General features: G+C 40.6%; 1 protein-coding gene across 3 annotated transcripts in view; it reads left to right on the forward strand.

Moving 5' to 3' along the window:
- The first annotated feature begins 4,400 nt into the window (after nt 1–4,400).
- The window catches only part of LOC117302445 (trichohyalin-like), a 28,490-nt gene continuing 15,259 nt past the window's right edge, over nt 4,401–17,631 (forward strand). The window contains exons 1-11 of one of the 3 annotated variants that reach the window (XM_033786392.1): nt 4,401–4,817; nt 5,755–5,829; nt 6,034–6,062; nt 6,367–6,420; nt 7,501–7,651; nt 8,094–8,176; nt 8,727–8,810; nt 9,682–9,744; nt 11,932–12,171; nt 13,238–13,555; nt 16,724–16,867. In XM_033786392.1, coding sequence (XP_033642283.1) covers nt 4,646–4,817; nt 5,755–5,829; nt 6,034–6,062; nt 6,367–6,420; nt 7,501–7,651; nt 8,094–8,176; nt 8,727–8,810; nt 9,682–9,744; nt 11,932–12,171; nt 13,238–13,555; nt 16,724–16,867 — 1,413 coding nt within the window. In that variant the 5' untranslated portion in view covers nt 4,401–4,645. The remainder of the gene's footprint in view (nt 4,818–5,754; nt 5,830–6,033; nt 6,063–6,366; nt 6,421–7,500; nt 7,652–8,093; nt 8,177–8,726; nt 8,811–9,681; nt 9,745–11,931; nt 12,172–13,237; nt 13,556–16,723; nt 16,868–17,631) is intronic. The other 2 variants (XM_033786394.1, XM_033786393.1) reach the window with 2 other exon arrangements.

The following is a 17,631-nucleotide window of genomic DNA, read 5'->3' on the forward strand; positions in this document are numbered from 1 at the left end:
TGCGCGTTATCTAAAAATGCGCACTGCACAGTGTAAGAGAAATGCGGCTCTCGAAAAAGCGCAGCCAATATTGACATTGTGTGACCCACGAAAGCAGCTGTCAGACCTTTGCGCATTACAGTATTTCAGTTGGAATGATCATTGGTTATACATAATGGTAATACCTCAAGGTATGTGATTATCGAAAATTAGGTTTCACATCAAAATATTGTTGACGATCATTTTCAAATAATTCATACTCTTTAGTCTTAGTTGAACGCCTTGTAGGTTATAGTAAAAGTTTATAAAGGATAACAACATATCAAATATTTATAAGTGCCTTCATATAATACTACAGAACGGTCTTATCAGTTTACAGAAGTTATTTGACGTTTTATTATATTAATAACATATTTTAGTTTTAAAAAGTTCATCACTCAACTATATAAAAACAGATATGCAACTAAGTGATTTTTTCTCATTTCAATACATTTATTTCAATGTTGCCATGAAGTTCCATTTGTGTACATCGTTAAAGTTAATATACATGGTAATGAATAAATAATGGCAAACCACAGATGTAGCCAAGACAATAACAATTTACACGGAAGTTGAGTAAATAATGACAAACAGGACAACATCAAGGCATAGGAGGGTGAAGCAAGGCTTTTGTTCCCGTACCTACGGACAGACAAAAAACGAACAAAACAAACAAATACACCAACAGACTACCACAACACTGACTTACATACAAAACATCATGTATGGGTACAAAGACAAACATCATCCGGAAAATATATCATAACTTAAAAGAATTAAGGACTGCTTTTAATTTTTTGGCTGGTTTCAGTCAAAAGTATAATGATATATTTGTTTTTAGTGATATTAGTCACTCTATCATTAAAAATGTGTTTCTCTATATTCAAATTTCATTATGTCTAATTTGGAAAGACAGAGTTATAGGATTATGGTTTTGAGCGATATGTGCGTTGGTCAAAATAATGACGTCACACCTGGTGTATTTTGTCAGCCGGAGATTCTTGCCCCCTCATTGGAAATATTTAAAGGCAGTGGACACTATTGGCAATTACTCAAAATAATTACTAGCATAAAACCTTCCCGGGTGACGAGTTATGGGGAGAGGTTGATAGTATAAAACATTGTGAGAAACGGCTTCCTCTGAAGTTACGTAGTGACGTAGTGACGTAGTGACGTAGTGTTTTTCCTTTCATTGTTATCTCGCAACTTCGACAACCAATTGAGCTCAAATTTTCACAGGTGCATACCTTGAGATACACCAATGAGAAGACTGGTCTTTGAAAAGTACCAATAGTGTCCAGTGTCTTCAAGAGAGGGGATGGGGGCAGAATATCAGGGGAGACAGAATCTCCTGACACATTGGTTCGGAATTATTCTGGATCCAGGGGCCGATTTCACAAAGAGCCAAGATCGTAACTGCAAATCAATCGTAGTTGCTTAGTGTGATGTCACAATGCAAATCACTATGATTTATTTCGACCTCCATGGAGTGCATTTTGGCGACCCCTTAAACCAGAAACATTGGTAATCGGTTGCGCGTTTTCGCGTGTTCGGTTTAGTGCGGTGACGATGCTGTTCAGACCAACCGGCAACCGACTTGTGGACTCGGTTGGGCTTTGGTTGGGGTCGCCAAAACGCACTCATGGTTATACTGACAATTTGTCTTACGATGGATTTTATTGCTTTGTAAAATCAACCCCTGGTCCCGTCGGGTCTAGTGGTCAGTAGTCACCTGGAACCGGTGTCAAAATGACCCACAAGTGGATACAACAAAATAGCGAAGAATTACCGGGTCGGCCTGACCCGGTAATGGGTTTAAGCCCCAGTGATCAGGCCCAATTTTACAGAGCTGCTTGCGCTTAAGCAGAAAATATTGCTGAACTATGTTTATGTTCAGCAGAAATGAGCAGGATACCAGTCACACATTTTACACGTGACATTGCAGTTTGGCTGGTAATCTTATTCTGGTAAGCATAATCTTGAAATTGGGCTTGGAATTCAGTCATTTCTGATGCAGAAGGTTTTTTAGACAGTTGACTTTTTATGGCAGGGCGTTTTGTCTTGACACATTGTATATTTATTTATTGATTTATATCGGTTAATTTGTTCACCAATTGCGTTTATAATCAGTTGTACTCTTTTCTTTACGCATAAATATCTGTTGACCATCTGAATCAGAGGTGTCAAGTTCATTTTCTTTTTTACATTCGTTAACATTGTTGTTGTGTAATTTTACCGTTTGTTCCATAAATTCGAATATATTGTAGGCCTACTCAATTCAGTAAGATTAAAACAGTCTCTGTTTTGTTTGTTACAAGGTTCTATGGCGTTGTGCTGATTGCTTTATTTGTTGATAATTCGTTCAAGGTGTGCTATGGTTCTAAGATTGAACAATCCATTTAAATTTCTTTAGCTTTAAAGACACTGGACACTGTTGGTAATTGTCAAAGACCAGTCTTCTCACTTGGTGTATCTCAAGATATGCATAAAATAACAAACCCGAGTTCAATTGGTCGTCGAAGTTGCGAGATAATAATGAAAGAAAAAACACCCTTGAAATACGAAGTTGTGTGCTATCTAGTTTTGTGGAAAATTACTCCTTACTCGAAAACTACGTCTTCAGAGGGAGCCGTTTCTCGGAATGTCTTATACTATCAACAGCTTCTCGATTACTCGTGATACCAAGTAAGTTTTTAAGCTAAAATTTATTTTGAGTAATTACCAATAGTGTCCACTGCCTCACTAGACACGTTTTGGAATTAGGATTTGAAACTTCATGGTGGGAATAGGATATGGAAAAGTTTGCGGTAACACCGTGTAGTGATTATCTCTCAATGAGTTGGGTGGTTCTGAAAAAGAATTCTTTGGTTTCAACTCGACGTTCGATCAGTTTGCTCTGATCGTCTTCTGGAGAAAGCTGCTTTTTGCTGATCGAAACGTCGAGTTGAAACCAACGGTTCTTTTCAGAACCACCCCAAACTCATTGGTGATAGTCATTACATGGTGTTACCGCAAACCTTTCCATACTAACGTTTGGTAATTGTCAAAGATCACTATATTTCACTTGGTGTATCCCGACATATGCATGAAATAACAAATACGAGCCGTTTCTCAAAAGGTTGTGTACTATCAACAGGTGGAACGACTTGAGATTAGAGCCTATTATTTAATTAATACACCTTGGCTGCTTTTTACATAAATCGTAATATTTCACACAAACTTTTTTCCACCCGTTTTTTTTTACCATTCATTTTGTGTGTGTACCCGTAGTCTTTATCATGCGGATAGAAGACGGTAAAAATGCGACTCACACCATACCACCCACAAAGGGACACACCCATTCCAGGACGGTCGCTGGGACAGCTGAAAGCTGTCGGTGAGGGCGCTGCTGTCGGGTTACTTGGAAGAAGAAGTTATTTTGGAAGCCACTAAAATGCAATTATAATGGAATTAGCCTCGTGTGACTCCACTCGGTGATAATCGTAATCCAAAAAGGAGTATTATTTGAATAAAAATGATCACAGCCCTCATGAGACAGCGTACTAGAGGAGGTATGTATTTGTTCCCCCCCCCCCACCATTAAGAAAGGAGGAAAGACCGTACGTACATTATATAGGGTACTTGACAGCCAAAACAAATTTGCTGTACTCATAACGGGGAACACTAAATGATGTGTCTCAATTAAACATTATTCAAGAGTTATATAGCATGACATTGAGGAATACTTTGATACTTCACTATGTGAACATAAAAAGTTGCAAAACAAAAATCCGACAATACAATCTCCACACTGTTTTCTTTAATTACACATCTTGTCTGTAGGATATCCGGGCATGTGGCTCTTTGTAAACATGTGACGTCACAGGTTTAGTGTATTGACCTAGGTCAAGTTTTTGCCAACCAATATTGGTTAAAAATGTAAAGTTCTTTACACGATAATCATACAAATTAAGTTTTTAGGGAGGTACATAAAAGTTCTTTAAAGGTAAAAAAAACAGGGTCGATTCATTAAGGAGTTGGTGGGAGGGGCGACATGCCGACATCCCCCCCCCCCGCCGCGCTGATTTAACCACGCCCCTTTACAATCCACCACACTGCAGTATCAGTGTGATACCATCACTCCTGCGGATAACGTAAATCTAATCAGACCGTGGCTCTGTGTCTGTTTTAATATTGTTTTATTATAACATTTAATTGTTAGTTTCCATCGCAACCCCCCCCCCCCACCCCTAGGCTCAATGCAAATCATTCTGGTCGAGGGACTGGTACAAGTTTAACTTACATTATAAAAATAGTCAGGCCCTATTTTGTCCTTGAAATGTTTTGATATCAAATGGGCAGGGTATCAGACATGATATACGTGTACATACTGGAACGCATTTTTCCATACAGTTGTTTTGTGTCAATTCCGGAAACTTACAATAAAAACACTCTAAACGGCCTCTAGAATATCGCAAATAATTCAACATTAATAATGTCACAACTACCATTTTGAGGTAAAGCATCGTTCTGTGGACGTGTTTGATGACATCAACTACCTGACCTGTAGTAAACACCTTGCAAAATTGTGGAGGTTCCGCGGATAACTTTGGCAAGTCCACGGGTAGTGCTGGGCGGTCGACCCACCATGATGGCCCGTCGTGGCGGAATGGTGCCAACTTTCTTCATCGTTTTGTGTTTACTCTTTCTTGGTTATGTTGGAATGTCTTATTGGCAGGTTAGGAAGGCCTTAGAAGACACCAAAATCAAAGCTAAACAATTCCAGCAGCAACAGGAGTCGCTGACGGCTCAACTACAAGGTTTGTCATGTTATTTTCCCCTTCATTAAATTCAATTTAAAAAGACTGCACTTTTTATGGTGGTCGCATGAAAGAGCAATGATTGGGGTCCGAATGATTAAAGGGAACTGTGCAACGTACCTTTTTGTTGGGGGGGGGGGGGTGGACTCTAAGAGACTGTCTCAAGTTTATTTGTTAGTACAATTTTCAGTTTGTGTAAAGAAACAACTCACTTTAAAATTGTGCACCAACATGATGGCCGAAATGTGTACACAACTTGCACAGACATGGTATTGATACACTACATCAACAATGTGTTTTGTTTTTAAATGGTTTTGTAATACTATAGTTTTCAGCTTGCCATGGTCTTTGTAGATTGTCTTGCTTGAAGCACCTTCACGGCTAAAATGTAAAGTAATAGTAATATTATGTTCCATATTATGTTCGGGGGAAATTTGTTGCAAACAAGTTAAAACTTTTGCTGTTGTCTCCAACACGCCACTCAGTTATCACACTATCCTTGAGAATATAGGAAGATGTGTGGAAGTTTGAGCACCGATCGTAGACGGCATCGCATTTCCCAAGTAAACAAATCTGTCCCTTAAACAAGATGGCACATACTGTGGAGGTAAATTTTGAATGATCTTGCTCTTGCTTGGTCTTGATCTTGATATTTTTACTGCACTAATCGCCTCAGATGTGGCTGTTGGCGTGCAGTCCCACATGCATCGCCAAATTTTGCACTTTTCTAGCATGATCTCAAACGCTGGGACATCCGGGGCCATTTTTGCCTCTGGTGGTAATTTGTTCCATTGGGGGATAGTGTGTGGGTAAAGAGCAGTCCTTATTTGTTTGGGACTGAACAATTGGCTATGATTATGCATCTCTATGGAATCGTTGCACTTATCAACGTTTAATTATACTTTAGATTGACTTGTATCGTCTCTTTTTATTGCAGTTGTTTATGAACATCGTTCCAGATTGGAAAAGATTTTACAAAAAGAAAAGAGCGAGCACAAAATTACAAGAGAAGGTAATTTTGATTTAGTGGCTACATTACACATACATGTAGGTCTGAAATTACACAAAGGACATGGTGTCCGTTGCCCTGCTATTGGCTGCCTTGGTACCCCTGCACAAGTTTCCTATTTTTCAGATGGTACCGCCCTCTTGCAATTAATGAAAACTTTAATAAATGATTGTTCTTGATTGCACTTTTTTGTTTTCTTTCTTGCAGATTATGAAGACAAACTTGAAAAAATAAAGGTGGGTCGAAATGCGACAGTTCCTCTGTGTTGATGCATTTTTCAAGCATGATATTTAAATGTACTTCTCTCTGATCAAGCACTTCTTAGCAGTGAACTGGTGCAGTTTCATATGAATTGTTGGGGAATAAGACTGAAATAAATGAAAAATATAACTAAATTTATGTATTTTCTAGTCAACTTCAATCGCAACTCAACAATTTAAATGAATGTATTTCGCACCAAGTTACTTTGTGGTTCTTTTTCACTGTATAATTTTGCACAATTTTCAATTTGATTGTTTTTATGTTTTTCTGTCCATTCAGAAAGAGGCACTTAACAGATATAATTCAATAAACATTCAGCATAAGATGTTACAAGTAAGTACACCTGCCAATTTCATCGAGCTGCTAAGCACACAAAATTGCTTAGCGTGAAATTTCTTCTTTGATAAAAACAGGGTTACCAACCAAATTTCCATGTGATTTTCAGGATAAGTAAACAACACCTGAAGACCAGCAACAGGCAATATGCAACAAACGGAAATTTGGTTGGCAATCCTGTTTTTATCAAGGAAGAAATTTAATGCTCAGCAAATTTTTGTGCTTAGCAGCTCTATGAAATTGGGCCCAGATCTTAGTAAGGCCGTTTGTTTATTATCATTCATTTTCTTGGAAAAGAGGTCAGTAGTGGTGTGTTTTGCCCTCTGTGATCAGTCAATACAATACACAATCAATTACATTGCCTGTGTGGCTGGAGGTTCTTCTGTCCCCTCTTATGGCAAACTGTGTACATGTACAATTTTCTTCTGATAGCGCCCTCTTTGAATCATTCTCTACCAGCCCATGTTAATTTCCCATATTAGGGACAGAATCTACGGCGGATAGATTTCCCTGCACTCGCCATGAATGTGTAGCACTGGCACCCAGACTACCACAGCAGAAAGAAAACGCATTAAATGGTGCAGACCAATGGGCACCATGCTACTTGCTAGTCTTGCCTTCAAATCTGTATTATTGCAACCTCGTTCCCAGGGGTGATCGATCTCGCCGCGCCATTCTTTCCCAGCATGCCTTGTTCGATCATAACCCCTGGAAGTGTGACTGTGGTTGATATGTTCTGTGGGCGTAAGTCGCGCACAGGCTGGATGCGCTGTGTGGAAAGTTGTAGAATACATACAGTGTATGTAAATATTAGTCAGAAACTTGGCGGTCAGTTAATTCTGGTTAAAGTGGCATGCCTGATTCCGTGTACATGTAAAGCATAATCAGTTAATAGGTAGTGCGCAGTCCAACAGACTCAAACAAAACATGCAGTTGGATTTTGAAGGGTTTCTCTTGTCTCTACATTTGATGAATATGCCTTCATGCTTTTGTGACTAATTTGCCTTTGAGGTCTGCAGTATAAAGTTATTTGATTCTGTGCCTAAGAACTTTTTTTTGTGATTTTGAATGAATCAGACACAACATGAAGACATGAAAGAAGAATTTGAAGACGTCAAACAGAAACACAGCGATGTCGTTGTACAACACGAGAGAATGAAATTTGAACATGAGGAGAATCTAACGAGACTACAACGAGAGATGGAAGAAGAAGTCCGCAACCTGAGAGGTAAAAAAACTTGTTTAATTAAAATACATGTAGGATTCACTCTTTATGACTTTATGAGCTTTTTCCTTGACTCTTATGTATCAAGAACTCACAATCTGGATATATAGATGGTACACTCTCGGGGTTCTGCCCAGGATTCCGTAGTGGTGGGAAAATGTTTCCCTGGAAACCATTGCATGATGGATCAGTTACATGGTAGATCAAAGAAGTGCTAAAAACTAATAGTTTTGGATACCATTGTTACTGTTAAGATATCGATGAAAACCTTTGAAAGGAAATTGCAAGTGTAATCTAAAAGTTTGGAAAATGTGTGGTGGTCGGAAATAGGAAATTCTGCCAGTAGTGGTTAGGGATTTCCGAGTGCCTGGCGGGTTTTCCGGCAGTGACCACTGTGGACATGTTTATTGACATGTTGGAGTACATTGTTTTATTCTTTACACAGTTCAACTTCAAGGTTCTAAAGATGATCTAACGAATGTCCGAGATCTTCATCAGCAGGCTGCGGAAGCACTACAACAGAGGGATGTGAGTAATTGGTGTAATATGTTCCTATCATATATATTTGGTTTGCAGTAACACCATGTGTGTATCTACTTGCCAGGTAGAGTTTGTTCTTAGAGGACTGTCTTTTTTATTCTACTACCGCGGAGTACATTTATCGGATGTTCGGGAGGCTTCTCAGGTCTAAATTCAAGAACTGACTCTGCGGTAGTGCAGTTAATTACGATCTTATAAGCTAAAGTAGTAGTCCCAGCCAATTTTCTATACCTTCCGCCTGGGTAGTAGTTAAAAAGCAGGACAGTTCTTTTCAGAACTGAGAAGTCTCCCGAACATCTGATAAATGTACTCCGCGGTAGTAGAATAAGAAAGACGGCTCTCTATGAACAAACTCTACCTGGCAAGCAGATACAGACATGGTGTTACCGCAAACCAAATATATATTGATACCTCACCATGTAATGCCTCAAATCCTATACTTCCCATCATCTTGTAGATTGTTGAGCCTAGTGTGTTTGTGGCATAAACATGTTCTACTTCTGAGTAACATCTTTCAATGATTTCTTTGATTCTGCAGCAAGATATTCAGATTGGAAACATAGAGAAGGGTCAACTAAATCAGCAAATTCTAGAATTAAATGACCAGATCCAACAGTATAAGGTATGGTACCATTGATTCGTACTAACTCGTCCAATAATATTTCCACTTGTGTTTGCTGTAATGTAGCTCGGTTGCATAGCTAGACAAGAGATTTGAAATTGTTTGCTTTAAAACTGCAGCATTTATTGTGTATTGACCCTGATTCACCTGACCTCATCACCCATTTGACCTGACCTCATTGCCCAACTGACCTGACCTCATCACCCAATTGACCTGACCTCATCACCAAATTTACCTGATCTCATCACCAAATTGACCTGCCCTCATCACCAAACTGACCTAACCTAATTGCCCGAATGTAGACGCCAGGGTTTGTTGCAAACCTCGGCTTAGGAATCGGCTCGGGCTTCGTTTGATGTTGGAGACACCATACAAAATGCCCACTGCTCTAAAATTGAGGAAGGTGCGCAAGCCGCAGCCGGAGTGAAGCCAAGGTTTGGAAAATGCCCCAGACATCATTCAATCAATGACTTTATTGAGAGCTAACTCGTTTGCACACAATGCACCGTACACGCACTGCACACATGGGCGACTGCCTTTTGGTTTGTGGCTGATACTGAGATGTGTATTTCACAGTTGTAACCAATAACTGTTTGGGTTGAATTGGTCATCAGTTATCACTGTGCACTACCTAAATAGTGGTTGGTTACAGCTGCGGAAACGCACCCCATGAATCGGTAAACCCTCGTGGTTTCCGGAAGCTTTTCAAATTTGTTGATTATTTTGGCTCTTTTTTGCTAGTCAGTAGACTTTCCTCATCAAGCTGCCAAGTGGAAAAGACTATATTATTAGAGCTAATGCTTACAAAACTTACTAATGCTTGAATCCTTTGCTCACGGATTTTAAACAAGTTTTGTGTTTTTATCGGCAGAATGATAATGCACGAGTTATCAATGATTATAAAAATCTGCAGCAAAAATCTAAAGAATACAGAGTAAGTAAAAATAAACTGAACATGAGTAAAAGTTACCTCACTTTGGCTTGAAATTTAGTCCTTTGTTTGAGTGAACGGATGAAAGAAAATGATTCGCTAGAGAAACAAATTGTCAACTTGTTATATTAAGGGGGAATTACTTCAGCTGCAATAATTTGGTTGGCATGGTTGGCTGATTTATAAAGCACTCTTGGCCCGGGTTTCGATCCGTGTAGGGCTATGATATTTGATGGGAGTTGTGGGTTCTGGTGGGCTAGTGTGTAAAGCGCTTACCTCTCACCTCTGTGGCTCGGGTTCGATTCCAAGCTAGAGCCGTGTGATAGAATTATGCGTTGGTTCTTTCTTGTGCATGAAGGTTGTTCGATGAGTCCTTGAGTTTTCCTCCCCCCTGAAAAAACTCACTCACTTCAAATTTCAATCTCTGGCTGTGCTCTGCGTACATAATGATCAGCAGGCCTGATACTTCACGGAGGCAACGAGGGCAATTGTCTCCGTGCTCCCTGGTCATTGCCTTGGTGCCAGTAGAAATTTACGGGTTCCTCATAGGGTGCCTTTTACCAAGGAGAAAATGCCCTTGCCCTTTCAAAAGCAAAGCAAACAGGCCTGGATCAGTGTGGTTGGCTTCCAAAGGCCTGCTACATGCCTGCAGCTCGACCACGCTGTAGCAGCTTCCGTCACAATTCAGCTTCCACGCTGTGAGTAAAGGATAATATTAATAATAATAATAACCCGTTTTTATATAGCGCTTTTCACACCTGGAGGGCGTCCCAAAGCGCTTTACACTATTAACCCCTGGTCACTGGGCCTTAAATCACTCCTTAAACCATCTCAACTCCCTGGTGGGGAGTATGCAGCCTGTGCGCAATATATGCGCTACTCGGCTAAATCAATCACAAGAACCACCTCTGCCTTCAAAGGTACCCATTTACCCCTGGGTGGAGAGAAGCAAATATAGTTAAGTGTCTTGCTCAGAGACACAAGTGTCATGACCAGGATTCAAACCCACACTCTGCTGAACAGAAACATCAGAGCTTGAGTTCGGTGCTCTTATCCCCTCGGCCACGACCCCCCACGATGATTAGCCACCCAGATTATTACTAGTTTGCTATCAGAAGTGCAAACAATTCAGTAAATATTCAAGATTTTGGTTTTGCTGGTAAAAGCGTGGAGTGTAAATGCTTTGTTTGTGTGTGGAATTAACATGGTTTAGTAAAACTGCATGAAAAAGTGTGTCTGCAAGTAAAGCATGTATAACTGCACTCTAACTACAAGTTTAATTTTACACATTATTTTTATTTTTTTGGTGGAAAGGGTCAACATAAACCATTCCTGGTTTGTTGATTAAGAAATAGTCACTAATTAAGAACAACATTTGCTAATATTCCCAGTTTATTTTGTGTATGTTTTAAATCCATTCCATCTCATCTCATCTCAGATCGACTGTATTGAACATTTACCCCTGTTTCATGCATTAATCAACTTTTTCAGAATTACTTTACGAACCACTTGTTGAGCCTCATTCAATACCAATTAATTGTACTTCATTTGACTTTTGTGAGACTTGGTTGTTAATTGTGCCTCATTTGAGACCTTATCAGTAGGGGACTTTTTGGACGCTAGGTGGCAGCAGACTTGCCAGGCTTACCAGGTAAATTCATTGTTCTTGGTTATGTGCGCGTGCTCAGAACTGTACATAAACAATGGAAATTTACTTGGTAAGTCTGCTGCCACCTGGCGTTCCAAAGTCTCTTATTGTGCGTTGTTTGAGATCTGTTTTTTTGTGCTTCATTTGAGACCTTTTTGTTTCAGCGATAAGAAACCCTGCATTAAGCGCTATATCATATATGCATGTTATTATTGTAAATTTGGTTTGCGGTAACACCATGTGTGTATCTACTTGCCAGGTAGAGTTTGTTCTTAGGGAACTGTCTTGCTTTATTCTACTACCGCAAAGTAGATATTCGGGGGTTCGGAAGACTTCTCAGTTCTGAAAAGAACTTTCCTGCTTTTTAACTATTACCTGGGCGGATGGTATAGAAAATAGGCTGGGCTACTACTTTAGCTTATAGGATCTTGATTAACTGTACTACCGCGGAGTCAGTTCTTAAATTTGGTCTCAATGTTTCGACTAGCTTGCTCTAGTCATCGTCAGGAAACTGACATGTTATTATTGTTATTATTAATCAGCAACATATAGAGCAGCTCAGCCAGATCAATAAACAAAAGGGCATGGATCAGGTCGTTGTAGACGACCCCCAACAACTGCAGCAGCAGCAACTGCAACAACAGCAACAACTGCAGCAACAACAGCAACTGCAGCAACAACAGCAACTGCAGCAGCAACAACAGCCGCAGCAAATGGGGGACCTCAGAACGTACATCAAACCTCAACCAAATCTTACGCCTTCTGAAAAGCTGAGACATCAGGTTTGAAACAGATATCTTTCTCTCTGAATTCTTCAGGCATAATTTCTCCTACGTTTGTTGTTTTTAAAGGCAGTGGACACTATTGGTAATTACTCAAAATAATTGTTAGCATAAAACCTTACTTGGTAATGAGTAATGGGGAGAGGTTGATAACATAAAACATTGTGAGAAACGGCTCCCTCGAGTTTTCAAGAAAGAAGTAATTTTCCACGAACTTGATTTCGAGACCTCAAGTTTAGAATTTGAGGTTCCGGAATCAAGCATCTGAAAGTACACAACTTCGTGAGACCAGGGTGTTTTTCTTTCATTATTATCTCGCAACTTCGATGACCAATTGAGCTAAAATTTTCACAGGCTTGTTATTTTATGCGTATGTTGAAATACACCAAGTGAGAAGACTTGTCTTTGACAATAACCAATAGTGTCCAATGTCTTTAACAGCCTGGAAATCCTTGTGTAGGCCAGCCAAAGGGAACAAGGATTTATAAGAGCTTTCAAATTCTGTGCACCTTTGTCATAGAACGACTTACCTATTTATATTCGTCAAGCTGCCTCTCTTCAGACTTTCAAGGGACTTTTGAAGACTCATTTGTTTGAATCTTTCGTTTGTAACAGTATATATATATATATTTTCTTTTTCATTGTTTTATGTTTTGTGTTGTGCATAGAAGCTCCTACATTATGCACCATATAAATGTATTAATATTATAAGGGCCCTTTGGTTAAACCTCCAGGGCCCAATTTCATGGCTCTGCTTACAGCCGAATTCTGTGCTTACGATCACGATTCCCCGCTTATGTGCAAGCGCAGAATTTCTGCGCTAGCCTTGTAAGAGTAGAATGCCTAGTAACGCGGAGAAGCCAAAACTCGCTGCTAACCCGTGAAATACGCTTGCCGTAAGCACAGAATTCACTGCTTCCGTAAGCGCCGATTCTGTGCTTACGGTAAGCAGAGCCATGAAATTGGGCCCAGGTGTCCAACCCATAAGATGGCTCTAAAGGGCAGTACATTAATCTGATGTTCCTGAAATGACCTTACCATTATGGTGATTATTTCATTGAAACAGGAATTACTGAGACAGCAGTACGCAGCGAGGCGGCAGCAGTATGAACAACAAAAGTATGCTCAACAGCAACCGCAGCAACAGCAGCAGCAGCAGTATCCTGATCAACCGCAGCAACAACAGCAGTATCCTGAGCAGCAGCAAAAGTATGTTAACCAGCAGCAGCAGTTTCCAAACCAACAATACCAGCAGCAGGAATTTGTACAACAACCATATGCAAATCAGCAGCAAGTGCAGCAGCAAGTGCAGCAGCAACCTGCACAGCAGCAAGCTCAGCAGCCAGCACAGCAAGGCAAGAAACAACTGTATCGTAGAAAACAGGTGAGCGGCAAGAACATGTTGACTAAATATTTGAGCCAAAAGTGAGTACTATTCTAGGCACAAACATGGGCCCAATTTCATAGAGCTACTTAAGCTTAACACTTGTTTGCTATTAAGCAGAAATGAGCAGGATACCATTCACAAATGTTGAATATGACGTTGTAGTTTGGCTGGTAACCTTATTCTGGTAAAGCATGATTTTGTTGTGCTTAGCTTGATTTTGTGCTTAAGCAGTTTCATGAAATTGGCTCTGTACTTAAGAATCTATTCTCTGACTTGAACGTTTTCCCCGAAATATTAATTTCATGGGCTCTTTTGTGTCCTTTTGATGTATTTTGTCAACTGCTTTTCTTATTGATTTTTTTTATCATACAAAAAGCATTTCCTTGCAGTACTATTGTTCAAGTTTGTTGCGTTATGTTTCGTGTTGTTGCTGAGTGGTCTAGTTTGCAGGACCCATACTCTGGTGTTGCCAGCAGCAGAGTGTGGGTTCAATATCCGATCATGACCAGGACACTATGGATGCCTACCTCCTTACAGACTGTGAAGAGGGTAACCTTGTTTCAGCCCCAGGAGTAGGTGGCACTGTGCCCTTGGTGATGGTTGATTTGGGTCGACAGCTCGAAGCAGTAAAAGGCAATGGACACTATTGGTAATTACTCAAAATAATTATTAGCATAAAACCTTACTTGGTAACAAGTAATGGGGAGAAGTTGATAGTATAAAACATTGTGAGAAACAACTCCCTCTAAAGTGATGTAGTTTTCGAGAAAAAAGTAATCTTCTACGAATTTGATTTTGAGACCTCAGATTTAGATTTTGAGGTCTCAAAATCAAGAACCTGAAAGCACACAACTTCATGTGACGAGGGTCATTATTATCTCGCAACTTCGACGACCAATTAAGCTCAAATTTTCACAGGTTTGTTATTTTGTATGTTGAGATGCACCAAGTGAGATGACTGTCTTTAACAATTACCAATAGTGTCCAGTGTCTTTAAGTGTAGCCCTCACTTTTGAAGTCACTGTCCGTGGCGATGTGATGCTGGGCAATCTCACAGAAAAACCCAAAATAGAATCTATCTATCTATTTGTCTATTCCAAAGGAGAGATTTTGCTAGACTGGACCCCCTGTCTTTATCCGCAAGGATAAAGACAGGTCACTGCTGGCATATCCAGTGATTCCATTTGATACAATTATATTGGATAAGCGTGCATCCATTATGCCCAAACTGTACACTGATGTCACGTCCGCAATAGAATGTCTGCATATCTCTATGTGAAATGACTGAGGTCAAAGGTTAAACTACATGCAAGTTTTTGATGCTGGTCTCTGGCATTATTTAAGAGCCTCAAAGTGTGACGTCTGATGTTCAGGCTAAGATTTTACCTGCATGTGTGTCACCTAAAAAGACATGTCTTATTTTCACTGTTATTTTAATACACCATGCAAAGCTATAAATTTTATTTGTTTTATTGTGACCAGTGCTAACTTCGTAACTGTAATAAGCTGTAAATCATGCGTCATTGTTTTAAGTTTTGGGTCCAGAAATTGTTTTGTGGTTGTTTGGTAAACTAAGGGCCTAGTCCAAACCCAGGCTTGGTTTCCGGCTCTGGCTTGGGCTCCGGCTGTGACTTGGGCTCCAGCTCCGGCTCCGGCTGTGGCTATGCATCATCCATCTTGGATCAGTGTGCTGTTTTTTGCCTGGGCCCAATTTCATGGCTCTGCTTACCGCCGAATTCTGCGCTTTCGATCACGATTCTCCGCTTATGTGCAGGCACCGAATTTCTGTGCTAGCCTTGTAAGCATAGAATGCCTAGTAGCGCGGAGTACGTAGCAGCCAAAATTCGCTGCTAACCCGTGAAATATGCTTGCCGTAAGCACAGAATTTCCAGCTTCCGTACTCTGCGCTTACGGTAAGCAGAGCCATGAAGTTGGGCCCCGGTGCTTCAACATGAAACAAGAGCCCAGAGCTGTAGCTGTGGCAAAGGTTTGGAGTGAGCCAATGACTGCACTTTGGAAAGTTGATGATGATCTTGTGGGATTCAGTTGGTTTATAATAATAATCATAGTGCACATGTCCGTCACCCAGTGAAACTCCTGGCGCTGTAACAAACAGTATTTCCTGCCAGATGTGGGACTACGTTTGTTTATGTGTTGGTCTTTATTTATAAATCCACACACCAAAGATTGGAAATGTCAAGGAGTGATGTCAATAAGCCATTTTGGTGTTGATACGCTTGAGCCGTCTTTGAAATTATGGCTTCAGCTTGAAGCTCAGTTTTGAAGTCTGATACCAAAAGTACAATACAAATTAGTGACGGATCGCAAGCCAGGGCCTTTTAAGCCCAAGACGTCGTTTCAAAAAAAGGCCTACATGTATGTCTACATCTGATCAAAAAAGCTTGCATAACAGACACGTGCGAGGAATGAGCTAAGCAACGTCACTGTTCTAGTTCTATGGTTTTAATAATGATTGTATATATAATAAGGGAACATGTGACACCTTCAAACTATAGAGGGCAGCAGACTGAGATAATACTTTTGATCAGTGTTTGAGTTCATGTGAATGCTAAGACCAGGAATTTCATCTTTGAGAGGGCAAGCCCATTTTCATTTTGAAAAGGGCACTTGCCATTAGCGGAAGGTTTTGTAGGGGCACCAAGGCGCAAAGAGTTAGGACTATAGTCCTAACTTAGGACTGGTCCAAGGAGATATTAAAAACATAAGGCTAGACTGTCCTAAGTTAGGACTTGAGATAAGACTAGTCTTAACTCTTGGTGAAATTCACCGCTGGGCAACTGGCCTCAGTGACTGCTGTTTCATTTCAGGCCTTTAAAAATTATCAATAAAAAACTATATAAGTCTGCTGGCTTCTATCGTCCTAATATATCTCACATTGGCACATGTTAAGGCCAAGTCACACTGCAGCAATACAAAAACGATAACGATCACGACGCAAGGAGAACGCATTCTATTGGTTGAATTGCTCCACGCAGAATATGCCCACGCTAGTCAACCAATCGAGGGCGTGCATTGTTAACATTCTCGTTTTTCGTTCCCGTTATTGAGGCCTGTGTGACCGGGCCTTTACCATGGTTACCTGTATCTGTTGATTGTTTATTTATGTCAAGGGTTTATGGTGAAATAATAATTTTTACTTCTAAGGTTAAAGACACCAAGCCAGAAACTAAAGACAATGGTCGAACTCTCCAACGTCGTGAACGAGAACAGCGCTATTTGCAGCAACAACAAGAACTGATTAAAAAATATCGCCTTAAACGACAACAAAACCAAGCAAAAGAACAAAAGGTGGACTATTACATCAAGCCACATGTAGATGTAGATGGAATGCTCCATGCATGTGTGTTAAACCAAACTAATATGCATACCCAGTCACCCAATCTATCCCATAAAGGGTATCCGTATATCATCATAGGTACCCTACTACGCCCATGAGACCAAACAATACCCTGTTGCGAAACAAGGCACCCAGTTGGGAACCAAGGTACTCCAGTTGGGAACCAAGGTACCCCAGTTGGGAACCAAGGTACCCCAGTTGGGAACCAAGGAACCCCAGTTGGGAACCAAGGTACCCCAGTTGGGAACCAAGGAACCCCAGTTGGGAAACAAGGTACCCCAGTTGGGAACCAAGGTACCCCAGTTGGGAACCAAGGTACCCAGTTGGGAACCAAGGTACCCCAGTTGGGAACCAAGGAACCCCAGTTGGGAAACAAGGTATCCCAGTTGGGAACCAAGGTACCCCAGTTGGGAACCAAGGAACCCCAGTTGGGAACCAAGGTACCCCAGTTTGGAATCAAGGTACCCCAGTTGGGAACCAAGGTACCCAGTTGGGTTTCAAGGTACCCACTCGGGAACCAAGGTACCTAGTTGGGAACCAAGGTACCCAGTTGGGAACCAAGGTACCCAGTTCGGAACCAAGGTACCCAGTTGGGAACCAAGGTTGGGTGACACTAAAGCTACCACATTAACCCAATAATGCATCTCACCCAATCAGCAGCAAGCTTTTCGCAAATTAACCAATCAGACGCATCAACCATTGGGCAGTATACGTA

Source organism: Asterias rubens, chromosome 18, assembly GCF_902459465.1.
Source record: "Asterias rubens chromosome 18, eAstRub1.3, whole genome shotgun sequence".
In the NCBI taxonomy this organism is placed as follows: domain Eukaryota; kingdom Metazoa; phylum Echinodermata; class Asteroidea; order Forcipulatida; family Asteriidae; genus Asterias; species Asterias rubens.